Source organism: Hyperolius riggenbachi, chromosome 9 (genome assembly GCF_040937935.1).
Source record: "Hyperolius riggenbachi isolate aHypRig1 chromosome 9, aHypRig1.pri, whole genome shotgun sequence".
Lineage (NCBI taxonomy): Eukaryota > Metazoa > Chordata > Amphibia > Anura > Hyperoliidae > Hyperolius > Hyperolius riggenbachi.
This window is the reverse complement of record NC_090654.1, coordinates 133,901,071-133,919,287: the sequence shown is the minus strand read 5'-3', so window position 1 is coordinate 133,919,287 and position 18,217 is coordinate 133,901,071. Positions and strand designations below refer to the sequence as shown.

At 43.7% G+C, this 18,217-nt stretch overlaps 1 protein-coding gene across 1 annotated transcript in view; it reads right to left on the bottom strand.

Annotated features, from left to right (window-relative positions):
- The window catches only part of LOC137532709 (sodium/potassium-transporting ATPase subunit alpha-2), a 138,509-nt gene that overhangs the window by 40,389 nt on the left and 79,903 nt on the right, over positions 1–18,217 (bottom strand). The window contains exons 15-18 of the mRNA XM_068253540.1: positions 14,499–14,649; positions 9,956–10,124; positions 3,731–3,885; positions 3,466–3,589 (exon numbers count right to left, since the gene is read on the bottom strand). Of these exons, the coding sequence (XP_068109641.1) occupies positions 3,466–3,589; positions 3,731–3,885; positions 9,956–10,124; positions 14,499–14,649 (599 nt within the window). The remainder of the gene's footprint in view (positions 1–3,465; positions 3,590–3,730; positions 3,886–9,955; positions 10,125–14,498; positions 14,650–18,217) is intronic.

The window sequence follows — 18,217 nt, the reverse complement described above, 5'->3', positions numbered from 1 at the left end:
TGATGTTGATCCAGGGATTTTATCTGATTGCCATCTGGAGTCGGGAAGGAATTTTTCCCATTTGGGGCTAATTGGACCATGCCTGGTGGGGTTTTTTTCGCCTTCCTCTGGATCAACAGGGGTATGTGGGGGACGGGCTGGAGTTGTACTTTGTACTGGTTGAACTCGATGGACGTATGTCTTTTTTCAGCCAAAATAACTATGTAACTATGTAACTATGTAATTGATCGGATGTGGGGTTATAAACGCTGACATTCAGTTGCATGCCGTTGTAGCCCAAAGGCACTAGTGGCTAGCAGCTTTTAGGCTAAAATGTGCACATTTCAGCCTTCCACGTGTAAGAGACATTAAATTACAATGTTGGCACTGTGCAATACATAAGTGGGTTTTCATTTGCAGTTTGGGCACTCAGGGCCTGATGCAGGAAAGGACATTAAAATTGCCTGCACACTGCAATATTACCAGTCCTAATGCCAGGGTGGCACTGCTGTTACACCTTAAGCGCAATGCACGTTTCTAGGATAACATGCGCATTGCTATGGTAATGTGCAGGGTAACATGCTAATATTGTAACAGGCAGTGTTCCCCTGGCATTAGTACCGGTAAAATTGCTCTTTGCAGGCCCTTTGTGCATAAGGCCCTCAGTCACTAAAAGGTTCGCCATCAATGTAATAGGGGCATAAAAATTTAGGGAATATACAGTAATTATTGCATACAGAATAAAGGCTATAACCTGTCCATGGGGCCCCCAGCAAAACTTGAATGGGGCCCCACAATGTTCACCTCTTGCCTCCCCTTGGTGCCCTACTTGGCCTTGGGGCCCATCCCAAGGGTCAAAAATCTAGTGCTGCCATCATGATCTTCACACCCATAACAAGTGAATCCACAAAACACCTGATCTGAAGTCCACCACAGCTCTGGGCCCCCCTTTGATCACAGGGAAGGGACTGCTCCCCTCTAGTTACGCCCCTGGCTGTTACTATAAAAGTTTTTAGCCATATATTTTTATTATTTGAATTTACAAAAATTATAATCCCACCATTAGGAAAATAAAATAAGAAGGTAGCCTAATAAATAAATAAAAATGTCAAAGTAAACACTAGAGATCCCTTAAAATTAGTATACTGTGTGAGAAAATGTAAATCAAAGTATTGTTATCAAAGAAACATGAAATGTGATTCAATGTGTCTTAATTGCCCGCCACCATGCCAGCTTGATGTAATTACTTCGAGCATCAACGCTGGCAATTAACTACCCATGTATTACCTGCAGACAGAATAATATATTCCTGAGGCTCAATAAAACAGCATGGTGCTCTGTGCCTGAGGTGTGGGCCGCTGTACCGCAGTAATCTGTAATTTCACTCTATAAGCAGAGCAATTCATCTCCGCAGCTCATACCTGCACAACAGAATCGGCCTATTTTTTTTTCCTTCTGTAGGAAAGCCAGACTAATTAAAAGATGAAAGTGGGTTTGGTAGTAATTAATTAATAATGCAGAGCGGTGTGTGGGTGCAGCAGAATCAGTGATGCAGGAGAACAAGTATAATCCAGCGGGAACTGCGAAACTGTGAGGGAAGTGTGCTACAGCACCATATTTATACTGACAGTTAAGGTAGCCATACACTGGTCGATTTGCCATCAGATTCGACCAACAGATAGATCCCTCTCTGATCGAATCTGATCAGAGAGGGATCGTATGGCTGCCTTTACTGCAAACAGATTGTGAACCGATTTCAGCCTGAAACCGATCACAATCTGTTGTAGTGGTGGTGCTGCCGCCGCCAAACCCCCCCCCCCACATACATTACCTGCACCGCCGGCGCGACTGCCCCCGGTCACCACTGCTCCGTCTCCGCTCTGGCCTCCAGGTCCGGCATGCTTTACTTCTTCCTGCCCGGCAGGAAGTTTAAACAGTAGAGCGCCCTCTACTGTTTAAACTTCCTGCCGGACAGGAGGAAGTGAAGCATGCTGGACCCGGAGACCAGAGCGGAGACGGAGCAGCGGTGACCGGGGTGAGTCGCGCCGGCGGAGCAGGTAATGTATTGCCACTCTATTACGTCGGTCGTCGGGCACTCGAACGCCGCTAGCGACGCGCTCCCTACCCGCGGGCGAACGACGGTAATTTTCCGCACGGAGCGATCGACGGGATCGGACGAAATGGATCGAAATTCAGCGTGTAGCGGGAACGATGTGACAGCAGATTCGATCCCAATGATCGAATCTGCTGTCGATCTGGCGGGAATCGGCCTAGAGTATGGCCAACTTAAAGCTGGTCCACACTAGTGCGGTTGCAAAACGTAAACGGATCAAAAACGTATACGTGCTGCCCTTTTGCAGCACGTTTCCAGTCCGTACGTTTTTAAAAACGTATTCACTGTGGGTGGGGATGGGCGTATGAGAGGAATCGGCGCAGGAGGCTTGGGCGCAGGATACAGCCTGTATGGCTTATCTTGCTCCTGCACTCTTCCCCCTCCAGGCCGCCATGGATGGTGGGGAATGAAATAATTCGGCTTCAAGCAATTGCTTGAGGCCGAATTATAGTGTTTTATAAGTAACTTCAACTCCGTCTTCTGACGGCACTGAAGTTACTCACTGCTGCGCCCAAGTCTCCTGCGCTGGCAGTGTTTGGGGGACGGGACCGCCTTGCTGGATGGGGTAGCAGCCAGGAAGGGGTGCAGCGGGCACAGTGGCGGGGAGGGAGGTCAGACCTCTCCCCCTCACCTGGGTCCCCCTTTCCGTGCTCCCCCTCCAGCTAGTTTCCTCAAAATCAAGCCTATAGCGAGTGGCGAGCGGGGAACTCACTCACTTACTTGTTCCACCGCTTGCCACGTGTCTTCCTGCAATGCCGCTCACTGAAGTACAGATGGCAGCATTGCAGGAAGTGATGTGGCGAGCGGTGGAAGTGAGTAAATTCCCCACTCGCTGCTCGCTACAGGCTTGATTTTAAGCAAACTAGCTGGAAAGGGAGAGCGGAAAGGGGGACCCAGGTGAGAAAGGGAGGGGGTCCGACACCCCTCCTCGCTGCTGTGCCCGCTGCCCCCTTCCTGGCTGCTTCCCCCTCCAGCCCATCTGGGGACACCTATGACGTTCAGGGGAGGAGCAGGCAATCCGGATCTCCTTCCGTTTCTGTGTGCAAAGTTCTCTGTGTAGAGGGAGATCCGTTTTTGCATTGCCTTTCACTACCCCTCCGTGTATCCGGAGGGTCCGTGAAGTGCCGACAAATCAAGACTCTCCGTTCAGTTTTTCAAAACGGAGCACCCACGGATCCATTTTTGAAGTGTGTCAAGACGGCTGCTATTTTTAACATTGGTATTCGTGGCTCCGGTTTTGGTCCAGACCCAAAAAACTGAGCCACAGATACGTTTTTAAAACAAATATGAACCAAGCCTTACTAGAACAATTATCCTTTAAGGTTATGATTTTAGATGTGTGAGCTCCTTCCAGTCATCATGTCAAGACTTACCAATCTGCCCATATGCCATACTGATCAACCGCTCATTCACTAATTTGTCTGTTCGGGGGTTCCTGGGCTGCCTCTTCATGATGTCACTTTCTGCAGCTTCATAAGCCAGGGAGATGGCAGGAACCTGATACCAACATTAAAAAGAATGCATCTATTGAAAGCAAAATCAGACTACTGTAAACAACACAGAAAGTTCTTATTTTAGAGACTTTGATCATGATTGTGCTTGACACAAGAAAGAACATAAGGACAGCTGTGTACAAACCATGTCTGTTCCCAGGTCAATACACAGGATAGTAACAGTGCCCAGGGGCAATGGGATGTTGGCGATGATGAAGAGTAAGAAAGGTGTAATCTCTGGGATGTTACTGGTCAGTGTATAGGCAATGGACTTTTTCAGGTTGTCAAAGATCAGCCGCCCTGCATTGGAAGAGACCAAAAAAACAACACTTACAGTTACAAAAGTAAACAATTAATTAAGGTATACAGTATCTGAAGTGACAGGTATATGAAATTCACACACCATGGCCATATGCTTTTTTGCTACCACACAGAAAAGCATTTGGCATTGTTTGCCATCAATTCATTGCCATGTTTGAGCCCTAGAGGGATAGATCATAATTGCGAATTACGCCAACGCCAGAAAGGAACATGGCGCCTAACGAAACAATGGCATTCTATGGTAAACAAGCAAGGTGAACACTCCCATTCACCTCAATGAAATGAAATGCCTTGAAAGGATATTGTCAGGCAGCTGTCAGTCCTAACTGGCCCATAGAAAGATAAGATAAATATATGTATACAGTATATACTGTAGTTGCAATCCTACATGGAACTTGTCTGAGTTTCTTTTTTCTTTTATTTCACTGTAAGGGTTAATACTAACTAATAAAAGCCCAGGAATTAGCGTCCATGGGCTTTGTCCGTGTCAGGTGCTAAATGCAAGCAAACTGGAAGACAAGGAAAGTCTGGCACTATGGTTTATTCGTGCAGCAGGTGGCAAAAAAAGTGATGCAACATACATTCAAAAAGCAGCATGTGTGGCTGAATAAGCATCAAAAAACATCACAAGGTGTTGCGCTGTACCTGGGTGTAGAGGAGGTGGCAGGTGTGGGCGCCAAGAAGGTGCACGGTCCTTACGACCGTTTCGCTAGGCGGTTGCCAAGCTTCATCTGAGGTGTGCACAAGTGACTGGAGCAACATCGGGGCTATAAATGCGCGTTTGAGGCGCGCTTCCGTGACTCTGGGAGGACCCGCCCTCGATAGATGATTGGTCCAGTGCGCTGCTCCAATAGGAAAAGGGTGGGTGGTGCTCGGCTACGAAGAAGAGGTCGCGTGAAGGCGTCATACAAGACGCAACAACCTGCGGCCAATAGCTGAACACCTGGTAGGTGCCCAGCTATAAAAATGAGGCACACGCGTCCTGCAAGACGCAGTGAGCCGCGGCCAATAGCTGGGCTTCTCAACCCACAATCAATAACACAAGACCTGCAATAGCCTAGCTGCAGGCTGGTCGCCATGGCAATCCGAGCGGTCCCGCCCACATAAACAACGCGGTGGGGTGCGAGCGGAGAGCCACAGCGAACTCACGCCTGGAGGTAGGCAGGAGGCGGACCAGTCAGTTACCGCAGCCAACAGCAGGTGGCGCGGCAATCCGCATTGGTCATTAGGAGTGTGGGATAATTTCCGCACACTGGGGCTTATTAGCCATATTTAAAGGTGCAGCTTAATTTAAAAGGAGCAATAAGATCCATATGCACACTGGACCACCATGATGCCGAGGTGGGAAGTGAACTAAGGTGTGCTATGAGTGTGAGTGAGAAAGGGTGGAAAAAGGGGGGGGGAAAGAAAAGGGACATGAGTGGGACACCTATAAGGTCACTCAAGAGAGAGAGAGAGGGCGGGTCCTCCCAGAGTCACGGAAGCGCGCCTCAAACGCGCATTTATAGCCCCGATGTTGCTCCAGTCACTTGTGCACACCTCAGATGAAGCTTGGCAACCGCCTAGCGAAACGGTCGTAAGGACCGTGCACCTTCTTGGCGCCCACACCTGCCACCTCCTCTACACCCAGGTACAGCGCAACACCTTGTGATGTTTTTTGATGCTTATTCAGCCACACATGCTGCTTTTTGAATGTATGTTGCATCACTTTTTTTGCCACCTGCTGCACGAATAAACCATAGTGCCAGACTTTCCTTGTCTTCCAGTTTGCTTGCATCTACCTTGCTATACGTCTTGAGCACATGGTTTACTGGGCGTTAAATGCCAGTCAATTACAGCTTTTCCCGAGTGCCTGCCAGCTCTCCCACAAGAACAGGTGCTAAATGCGCAGGCGCGCAGTTGGCACACGCACGGGCAGACGTGGGTGCATGGGGACTTGGGCTGGCTGTCAATCTAGCGCCCGTTTTTGAAACAGGCTTAACTGACTGGTAAAGTATAACTCACTCTGCAGTGGAATAGACTGTCATGTTTTTCCCTGATACCTAATTAGAGCATAGAAATAAAACGTTCAATATGTCATCATTAGGGCTCACTCTTCTCCAAAGGAATCCAGCACAGTTCTTTTACAAATTTTCTGTATTGAATCCTCAAAGGTACACAGATAAAAGCTGCATAGTGGCATCGTCAGGGTTTATTCCCACTAAACATGGTTGATTTCACAAAACAAATGTATTTTATGAGCCACAAGTGCATTCATGTTAAAACACACAATAGCATTCTTGCTGCGTGATTTCAAAGTTATGTACATAAATGTAGTTTCATGCTCTGGATAGAGCATAAAAATGCAAGTGCACTAAATTTATATGTCATGTTTGTACTTAATTTCAGTGGGATGAGCCCTGACTTTGTATAGCAGCTGAATTAACATTTAAGTGAGATTTAATATATGGTTTAAAGCATTCAGCACAGCATAAAACTAATAGCTAAAAACATATGGCTGGTTTCCAAGTTACTGGAAGGGTTAATACTTTCACTTCACTTCAGAAAAGATTCTGCTCTATCCAGAGGATACTTTCTTCATTTACTCAGTAATTACTTAAAGGGACCCTGAGGAGTACTTTAAATTAAACATTTCACCTACCTGGGGCTTCCTCCAGCCCACCGTAGGCCGCGAGGTCCACTGGCATCCTCCTGGCTCATTTGCGGGTTCCGCTGGCGGCTCCGTTACTGGCGACACCCGGGCCGGGTGTTGGGCCGACACTTCCTGGATCTGGATGCTTCGGCATCACGCCAGCCGCTATGCGTCATCAAGGCGGCCGGCGTGACAATACTGCGCATGTGCGGTTCAGAGTTAGAAAACCGTGCATGCGCAGTACTGTCATGACGGCCGCCGTGATGACGCGTAGCGGGGGCCGTAATGACACGTAGTGGCCTCCAAGCATCCAGATCCAGGAAGTGTCGGCCCAACACCCAGCCCGGGTGTCGCCGGTATCGGACCCGCAGAGGAGCCAGGAGGACCACGGGGGACCTCACGGCCTACGGTGGGCTGGAGGAATCCCCAGGTAAGTGAAATGTTTGATTTAAAGTACTGCTCAGGGTCCATTTAATTACAAATCAATCTGACAATGGGCTTGATTCACAAAACAGTGCTAACTGTTAGCACGGCCGTTTTTGCGTGAAACGATAACGGTTTTGTGCGCAAACGCGATTTTAGCATGAAAACGATATCGATTTCGCGCAAAAACGTTATCGTTTCACGCGAAAATTCGTGAGCGCGCGCAATGCGCAAATTCGCGAGTAAACGGCCGTGCTAACAGCACTCTTTTGTGAATCAAGCCCAATGTGTCCTACCAGCAATGTTATTAATTAGCTTCAGTGAAATGTAAATATGCCTTCAAATCACATCAGACCAGCCTCATACTGCTTTATATTAGTTTTTTACTGTGTTTAATATTTTAAATGAAGAACTTCATTTTGTGTTTAATCCCACTAAGAACAGTAGTCATGCCAACGAGACAGTTCAATCTTTAAAACTGATGCACTGACTTTCAGTAAAGTTTTATGGGGAGGCTTATGGCATATGAAATTTAAAGGGAACCTGAAGTGAGTAAAATTATTTAAAATAAACACACGACGTAGCTGCAAACGAATATTACATACTTACCTCACTGTCAGTTCCTCTCAAAAGGTCTCTATTTTCTTCTTACAGTGATCCCTTTCAGTTCTGACAGTCAGAACTGAAATATACCAGTTGCTGTCAGTTATAGATCAGCAGCTGTCAGTTACAACTGAATGTGCAAGGTAATGTCCATGTTTCCCTTTGGCTCAAGTGGGTGATATTACAGTTTAACAGTGTGCTGACCAAAAAGCTGTTATAGGGTAATGCTAATATTCAAAATGGAGGACGGAGAATTCATTGATCACAGTGGACAAATGGGACGCAGGAGAGGAGAAAGAGATTGGGGAGTAGACTACACAGGAGATAAGTATGACCTGCGTATTGTTATTTGGACTTTTTATTTTCACTTCAGGTTCTCTTTAATGTTGATTTATGTAAGGTCATGAAGCTTGACAACACCAGTGCCGTAGTGTCATATATACTAAATAGCATACAGCTGGTAACATCGGGCTTGGAAAAGGACTTGGGAAGACAATTCAGTCAGATAATTGGTTCAGCAACCCTATTGAATGCCAAGCAACCGCTACAGCAAATGAGATTTTGAGATGCATAAAATGTAATATAAATACACTACAAATGTACAAAAGTATATTAGAACTGGGAACATCAGACATTGAGAAGGAATTTTGGAGCGCTGATTAATAACAATTTGGGCAACCTTATTCAATACCAAGCAGCAGCCACTAAAAGCAAATAAAATTATGAGATTCATAAAACAGGAAATTAAATCATAAGATGCAATTATTCTACTCCCTCTGTATAAATCACTTGAGGCCACATCTGGAGTATGGGTTATAATTTTGGGATTTACACTATAGGAAGGACATTTAATTTTAGGTGCAAAGACAAGCAACTAACTTAAGGGATACATGATGCCGATGCCAGAAAGGTATAGGTAAAGTATTTTTGCAGCTGTAGTAAATATTATTGCAGCTGCACTTACCTGAAGTTTCTTCCAGCCGATAGAAGTCTCTGTGTCCCTCGCCGCAGTTCCGCAGTCACCCAGTCATCAGCTGTCCTCTCCGTAAGGTCAGCTGCGCAGGTGCCGCTCATGGTCACACCCTCGTAGCACTGCATTTGTGCAGAAGAGCGACTGCGAGTGGTGCATGCTCACACCCGTCACCGGCCACTATGGAGGGGACACCAGAAGACTGGGTAACAGCAGAACTACACCAAGGGATACAGATAATTCTAGCGGAAAGAAGCCCCAGATAAGTAAATCTGGAATACTTTACTATGCCTCATGTATTCTTTAATCAAGGGGATCGATTCTATCCGATTGAAGGTCTCACCTACCAATAAAGGTTGGACAAACTAAGCATATATTTAACTTGAAAAAGAGGTGACCTAATTAACATGTATAAATACATCCAAGGGCACTATAAAAGCTTGGCAAATTAGCTTGTTATCTCTAGGTCTGTACAAAGGACAAGAGGACATGAACTAAAGGAGGAGCTATAACAGAGTAATAATTGTTAAAGGGACTCCGAGCAGTGCAGAAACTATGGAAAGATGCATATCATTTTAAAGCTCTCTTTCTCCTCTTTCCAATAATATATAAATCGCCACCCTACGCCTTTTAGTTTTCCCTATATTCGCAATTGAAATTGCCGCGGCTGCGATTTCGATCACGAAAATAGAGAAAACTAAAAGGTGTAGGGCGACGATTTAGGTGTTGTCAGAAAGAGAGCTTTAAAATGATATCCATCTTTCCATAGTTACATTGTATTACACAGGGCGACTTTTTCCTAAAGTCAGCAGCTCCATTCTGCTGAATGGAGCTGCTGACACTGGGGAAAGTGTCGTCCTGTGTAATAGAAGTAACTATGGAAAGATTGATATCATCTTAAAGCTCTCTTTCTCCTCTTTCTGACGACCCCTAAATCGTCACCCTATGCCTTTTAGTTTTCTCTATTTTCGCGATAGAAATCGCGGCCACGGCAATTTCAATCGCAAAAATAGCAAAAACTAAAAGGCGTAGGGTGGCGGTTTATATATCATTGGAAAGAGGATAAAGAGAGCTTTAAAATGATATGCATCTTTCCATAGTTTTTGCACTGCTCGGAGTCGCCTTAAGATATAGAACATCTTACCACAGGAATGAGTTATGGCAAATTCTATACTTGTGCTTAAAAGGGGTTTTCCTTACTTTGAAGGGTACCCACAGCCATGATTTCTAAGTGTGAGAAGATGATACCTTGATCCAGTCAGGGAAAAAGTGGCTTTTCTTTCAACAGATTGAGGACTAGTGAGGTTCAATAGGTTGAACTTGACAGTTACATGACTTTTTGTAACCTGAGATAAATTAAATCAATAACTATGGCTCCTTTACAGTGTTGGCCATCATAAAAAATCCACATTCACACAAACCTTCTTCCACACCAGTGACAATGGATGCAAAGTTATCGTCTAGTAGGATCATGTCAGCAGCTTGTTTGGAGACATCAGAGCCTGCTATGCCCATAGCCACACCAATGTCAGCTTTCTTCAATGCTGGAGAGTCATTGACACCGTCTCCGGTCACAGCCACAATGGCTCCCTGGTGAAAAATTGTATACACTGCTTAAAGTGTACTACAGAGAAAAACAATCGCTTGTCCTATTCTAACTTCTATCAGCATCTGCCATGCTACAAAGCATCTTCATCCTGTACAGTATCAGTGTTCTCCCCAGAAATTTTTTCCAGGCTGGGTAGCATGAAAAAGTAGCTGGGTGGAGTGCGACGGGAGAATGCAGTGCCAGCACTTTTATTTATTTAAGTATTTATATAGCGCCGACATATCACGCAGCGCTGTACAGAGAATATTGCTCTGTTTACCGCATAGGAAGAAGATGAGGAGGTGAGCTGATGACAGCTGGGTGCTCACCAAAATTACTGAGTATGAACCCATTTTCTAGCCATGCCATCATGTTTCTATCTGAAAAGCACATGTTGCCAAACCCCTCCTTCCCTCTTCCATACTGCCTGGTGCAAGGCACTGCTTAGAAACTAAATTTCCAAAATGTATAATGAGCCTGAAATAAAAACATAGATCTAAATACAGTTTTCTTTGTTCTAAATCATCCCCAAATGCTCCAGGATCTCCTCACCCTTTCCCTAACGAAGGCTGACTTTTACTTCTTGACCCAATTCACAAATTAAATAGGTAAATAAACTAATGCACAGGAGGTAAGAAACACAGTGCACTCAGAAATTATAACTATTAAAAGGAATGCTTAAAGGGTCAGTCCACCCAAAAGTATTGTCATTACTATATTTCTGCTTTTCAATAAATATATGAATAAATATTTTTACATGCAAATTTAATAGACAAACAAGGGGATATAGATCACAGTTGTACAGCACATCATGTGCAAAGTAAATATAAGGGGTCATTAACAAAAGCAATACCTAAATAATATATACCTGTAAGAGGAAGGGTCATCCTTGTGAAGGACACCATTGATAGCATTTAGACAGGGATGTGAGAAGTTAAAGTATAAAGCTCATGAGCAGAGGCACACAAGTCATAATAGAAGCCAAAAAAGCTAAGAAGTCAGTCAAAACCATAAGTGAAAATGAGGTAATGAGATATAAAAGAGATCTGGGAACTGGGCCCTGCTGTACTCCAACAGAAAAATGATTAGGCCTAGGGATTGTGCTAGATTAGGCAACACTTTCAGTCCTTCCATTAAAATAATTAGAAAGCCATAAGATGCTTTGAATGTCTAGAGAAGAGTGGAGAGGATGTCAAGTAGTAAGGGATGGGTAACAGAGTATATAATTAGTATGTCATTTGTTAGTACCTAAGTAAGGGTGGTTTCAGAAGATTGGTGATGGGAGAAAATCAGACTGAATATATCAGGAGTTAGTAGAGAGGTAGCTAACTAGGTTTGAGGAAATATGTCATTTGAGAAATGTGATGAGAGAAGGGACAGTAGCTAGCCAGATGTGATGGGTCGAGAGATGGTTGCATAAGCCTTGACATGCATGTCATGTCGCTGCTATGCAGGCTCATCATAGTGCTGAATATGTTCTTAGGGCTGCAATCCCTTGCATCTATGAGTGCGGACGTACTGCGCAGGTGCAAGAATGGCTGCTCTTTCATGATTGTGCAGGAGCAGTACACAGCGGCAGTGGGGTCCAGGAGGACATGAGAAGCCTTTGGACCATCCAAAGGCTTCCCTCAACATGGGTAAGTACGTCACTTAAGTATATCACTTTTTTAATAATTAAAGGTTCACTTTAAGGTGCTTATTAACAGCATAATGTTTAGTAAACAAACTTATTTTCGTTCAGATTATCCAGAAAGAATCGGATGAAAACAAAGAAGCTGATGGGCCCAATTTTATTCTGAATGATCACATTATTGATTATTTCCTTAAAGTGAATTCAACTCAGAACTTCCTCTCTGCTCTAAAAGATAAGGCACAGCTTGATAACCTTTAACGGGGACAAAATTCTACATTACAATTTATGGTAATCCTAAAAAAACTTGTTCTGCATGATAACAAGAAAATTATTACATCCTACTTAATAACAGAAGTTTAGAGTGAATTTCTAGAACTGCAATACAGTTAAAGGGAAGGTCCGAGTTAATTAAAAACAAAAAATCTACTTACCCTGGGCTTCCTCCAGCCCCTGGCAGCCTTCCTGTGTCCTCGCCACAGCTCCACATTCAGTCGGTGGCTCGGGTTACCCTCTGGGGAGGTACCGATCTTCGCCAGGTTGGCATCTACTGTGCTTGCGTGAGAGCTGCTCGCGGTCTCACTGACGTCATCTGGAGTGTACTGCGCAGGCACTCACTACAATAGATAGTGCAGTTAGGAAACTGCACCATCTAGTGGTTCTTACAATATCTGAGACAATCCTGCACAGATTTCTACACACTTCCTTAGATTTTGTCTCAGACATTTTGATAGATGTCCCCCTTTGTTATAAGTTGGTACAGATAATACCATTATGGGCAGACACTGAGAAGCTAAGGCCCCATTCCACTAGTGCAGAAATCGGACCAAATCTACAGAGTTTCTCTCTGCCATAGGGGATAATGATGCAGCCATCAGAATAGCTTGCCATAGCGATTCAGACAACATTGCAGCATTCTTCTGCGTAAGTGGCACGGCTTCCGGGATTCAGCTACGTACTCGCACAACAGAAAGTGCCGCTGCACGTCTCGTAGGATGTGCGGTGGCTACTGCGCCCTTAAAAAGCATCTATTAACAATGCTATCAGCAGTCACACGTTCAGTGATGCTGAACCTTGAATGAAGGAAGGTATTGATTAAAATATTAACTCAGTGTAGAGAAAGCTAGGGTTAGGAATCAGAAAGGGGTTAATGTTGTGAGAGAGGTTAGGATTGGGTATCAGGATCAATGAAATGCAAAAAAATCTGGCATGCATGCAAATTTAATGCAAACTGTATGCAGCTTGGAACTGGAACAGATGCACATCCTGCTGAATTTGATTGGCCCAATTCCAAACTGCTTCAATTTGCAATTAATTTGCAAGCAAGTTGGAATTATTTCCATTTCACTGACCATCTGTTATTAGGAAGCAGTTATTGTTGGGGAAGGTATTTATAATTATGGAAGGTTGACAGAGTTAGGCATTAGAAAGGGGATTTAGCTTTAGGGGAGGTGGTCAAAGTTAGGCATTAGAAAGGGGATTTAGCTATATGGGAGGTGGTCAGACTTCTATATCAGTTCTATAGATAATTTCCAACATGTCCAATATTATGATCATTTTACAGCACAATTTCTCATAAAAGTGAATGCAAAGTGATAAGAAAAGATAAGAGACTCGAGTGGTAAATTAAGTGGAAAAATGAATAAAAATCGATTGAATGGGAAATTGACCGAAAAAACGCATCATGTGTAACTAGCATTAGAAAGGGGATTTCTCTTTAGGGGCGGAGGTAAGGGTTGGGCATCAGGAAAGGGATTTAGTTGCTAGGGTGATTGGGGTTAAGGTATTGAAAGGGGAGCTTTACCAAAACACAAAAAACACCTGAAATACCAAAGCCTCAGTCCACTGGTACTTGGCTTATCAGAAGCTAGCACTCAAACTACCCATGCCAAATCCCTTTCAGAAATAAGTGGTGCCTGGAGAAGGCGACTAGTTAGATACCTAAATGTATTGAAGAATCTTTTTAGGAAAAATCCCAGACTTACTGTGTTTTGGCCCAGAGTGGAGTTTTGGATGCTTCCGTCTACCTTGTGATGTTCCTGCAACCTTCACTGCTTTCTACACAATAAATAAAAATCCAGTGGGGGGGATTGTGTCATTTATACTGGTCTCAGTAAGTGGCCATTCGACATAGTTCTGTACTTGACCTCTCTGATTTTCCAGTGATCAGTGACCCCTAAACCCCCCAACCAAATTTCCGAAATTTGGCCGAGCAGTGGCTCAAAGACTTAGACCAATTTTCACTGATCACGGAAAATAAATTTGGTCAAAATCGGAGAGATGTCAAGTGCAAAACTATGTCGAACGGCCATGGAATTACCCAAAGATCTTACAAGTGGAGTTCCCAAAAGAAAGAACTCTTGGGCAGTTTACTAGGTGTTGTTCGGCCACCCAGTCAGTTGAGCGCAGGGTAAGCCAGATGACAGCTCACCCTGCTGCTGAAATTTCGGGCTACCCCCCCCCCCTCCCCCTTCTTAAATGGGAGGGAGAAGTAATTTAGGGTCCAGCTATCGCCGGCACAAAATTACACTGAGAATCCCGCTGTGCCGCTGTAGACGTAATATTATTAAGTCTATGGTGGTGCCCGGGTCAGACGCTATGCAGCAGTGAGCGTGTGCCCAAAAGACCTGCTAACTCTGTAGAGTTATTCTCCTCTGAATCTACCAAACAATGAAATATCAGTTCTGGTGGAGAAAAGTCTTTCCCAAAAGCTGAGCACTTGGAGGACAGTAGTATTGGATAGTACCTGTCTCTGACAACCTTCAACAATAATTAGTTTCTGCTGAGGTGAGGTGCGGGCAAACACAATCTCTGTGTGGTTCTTGAGGAGATCATCCAAATGTTCCGAAGTCATGTCCTTCAGGTCTGACCCATGTACCACACAAGCCTTGGCCTCTCTGTAAAGAAAAAAGAGTAACTTTATTAACCATGTGCTTTATACTGCGATCATGTAACTGATGTGATCTCTTCCAGTGATGAAGTAAGGAATATCACTTTCCAGCTTACACCTACAGTCATTGCCGAAATTGTTGGCACCCCAGATTTTTTTTCCAGAAAATCAAGTATTTCTCCACAGAAAAGTATTGCAGTAACACATGTTTTACTATACACATGTGTATTCCCTTTGTGTGTATTGGAACAAAACAAAAAAAGGGAGGAAAAAAGCAAATTGCACATAAAGTCACGCAAAACTCCAAAAGTGGGCTGGACAAAATGTTTGGCACCCTTAACTTAATATTTGGTTGCACACCCTTTGGAAAAAAAATAACTGAAAGCAGTCGCTTCCTATAACCATCAATAAGCTTCTTACACCTCTCACCCAGAATTTTGGATTACTCTTCCTTTGCAAACTGCTCCAGGTCTCTCTTACTGGAAGGGTGCCTTTTTCAAACATCAATTTTAAGATCTTTCCATAGATTCCCCATTCAGTGGGATTTACAGTGGGTTGCAAAAGTATTCGGCCCCCTTGAAGTTTTCCACATTTTGTCATATTACTGCCACAAACATGAATCAATTTTATTGGAATTCCAAATGAAAGTCCAACACAAAGTGGTGTACACATGAGAAGTGGAACGAAAATCATACATGATTCCAAACATTTTTTACAAATAAATAACTGCAAAGTGGTGTGTGCATAATTATTTGGCCCCCTTTGATCTGAGTGCAGTCAGTTGCCTATAGACATTGCCTGATGAGTGCTAATGACTAAATAGAGTGCACCTGTGTGTAATCTAATGTCAGTACAAATACAGCTGCTCTGTGAGGGCCTCAGAGGTTGTCTAAGAGAATATTGGGAGCAACAACACCATGAAGTCCAAAGAACACACAAGACAGGTCAGGGATCAAGTTATTGAGAAATTTAAAGCAGGCTTAGGCTACAAAAAGATTTCCAAAGCCTTGAACATCCCACGGAGCACTGTTCAAGCGATCATTCAGAAATGGAAGGAGTATGGCACAACTGTAAACCTACCAAGACAAGGCCATCCACCTAAACTCACAGGCCGAACAAGGAGAGCGCTGATCAGAAATGCAGTCAAGAGGCCCATGGTGACTCTGGATGAGCTGCAGAGATCTACAGCTCAGGTGGGAGACTCTGTCCATAGGACAACTATTAGTCATGCACTGTACAAAGTTGGTATTTATGGAAGAGTGGCAAGAAGAAAGGCATTGTTACCAGAAAGCATAAGAAGTCGCGTTTGCAGTTTGCCACAAGCCAAGTGGGGGACACAGCAACCATGTGGAAGAAGGTGCTCTGGTCAGATGAGACCAAAATGGAACTTTTTGGCCAAAATGCAAAACGCTATGTGTGGCGGAAAACTAACACTGCACATCACTCTGAACACACCATCCCCACTGTCAAATATGGTGGTGGCCGCATCATGCTCGGGGGGTGCTTCTCTTCAGCAGGGACAGGGAAGCTGGTCAGAGTTGATGGGAAGATGGATGGAGCCAAATACAGGGCAAACTTGGAAGAAAACCTCTTGGAGACTGCAAAAGACTTGAGACTGGGGCGGAGGTTCACCTTCCAGCAGGACAATGACCCTAAACATAAAGCCAGGGCAACAATGGAATGGTTTAAAACAAAACATATCTATGTGTTAGAATGGCCCAGTCAAAGTCCAGATCTAAATCCAATCGAAAATCTGTGGCAAGATCTGAAAACTGTTGTTCACAAACGCTGTCCATCTAATCTGACTGAGCTGGAGCTGTTTTGCAAAGAAGAATGGGCAAGGATTTCAGTCTCTAGATGTGCAAAGCTGGTAGAGACATACCCTAAAAGACTGGCAGCTGTAATTGCAGCAAAAGGTGGTTCTACAAAGTATTGACTCAAGGGGGCCGAATAATTACGCATACCCCACTTTGCAGTTATTTATTTGTAAAAAATGTTTGGAATGATGTATGATTTTCGATCCACTTCTCACGTGTACACCACTTTGTGTTGGTCTTTCACGTGGAATTGAAAATTGATACATGTTTTTGGCAGTAATGTGACAAAATGTGGAAAACTTCAAGGGGGCCGAATACTTTTGCAACCCACTGTGGATCTGGACTCATTGTTGACCACTTCAGAACTCTCCAATGCTTTGTTGCCATCCATTTTTGGGTGCTTTTTGACATATGTTTGAGGTCATTGTCCTGCTGGAACCAAGATCTCGGACGCAAACCTGCTTTTTGACCCTGGGCTCTACGGTACGACCCAAAATCCTTTGGTAATCCTTAGATTTCATGATGCCTTGCACACATTCAAGGCACTCAGTGCCAGAGGCAGCAAAACAACCGCAAAACATTATTGAACCATATTTCACTATAGGTACTGTGTTCTTTTCTTTGCAGGCCTCATTCTGTTTTTGGTAAAAAGTAGAATTATGTGCTCTACCAAAAAGCTCTATTTTGGTCTCATCTGTCCACAAGATGTTTTCCCAGAAGGATTATTCAAGTACATTTTGGCAAACTGTAGTCTTGCTTTTTTATTTCTCTGTGTCAGCAGTGAGGTCCTCCTGGGTCACCTGCCATAGTGTTTCATTTCATTTGATTCAAATGTCGACAGGTAGTTTGCATTCAGGACTGCTTACATTTCTTTGGAACTTGTTTGGGGCTGCTTATCCACCATCGGGACTATCATGCCTTGCAACCTTTCATCAATTTTTCTCTTCCCTCCACGCCCAGGGAGATTAGCTACAGTTCCATGGGTTGCAAAATTATTGATAATGTTACGCACTGTGGACAAAGGCAAATCTAGATCTCTGGAGATGGACTTGTAACCTTGAGATTGTTGATATGTTTCCGCAATGTTGGTTCTCAAGTCCTCAGACAGTTCTTTTCTCCTCTTTCTGTTGTCCATGCTTAGTGTGGCACACACAAATACACACACAAATGTGATTTTTAAATTGCCCACACCTGTTACTTGCCCCAGGTGAGTTTAAAGCAGCATCACATGCTTGAAACAATCAATCTTAACAATAAATGTTATCCACAATTTTGAAAAAAATCATCATGTTTTGAGTTGTGTGCCATTATGTCCGGCACTGTGTAATATGTTGAAGCTTTATAAATACAATAAATACAATAAATAAATGTCCAGTTTGTTTTTTTTTCCTCTTTTTTCCAATACACACAGAGGGAATAAACATGTGTATAGAAAAACATGTGTTACTGCAATACTTTTCTGAGAGAAATACTTGATTTTGGGGAAAAAGTTCTGGGGTGCCAACCATGATTGTACACTATGATTTCAACACAGGTGAAATACTCAGTAGAGCAGAGGTGTTTGTCCAGTTTCTGTGTCCTCTTTCTTTGTGGTTAGCATTATGATAGAGCACACACTTGGTATCTAGATTTAACCAATATGTTAACACTTTCTTTCTGTTTATGTAATTGAATGATGTTGATTATTCACAAAACTATAAACCTAATATAAAATCATTCTTTGTTATAGATGTGGATGTGGTATTTTATAATTTTTTC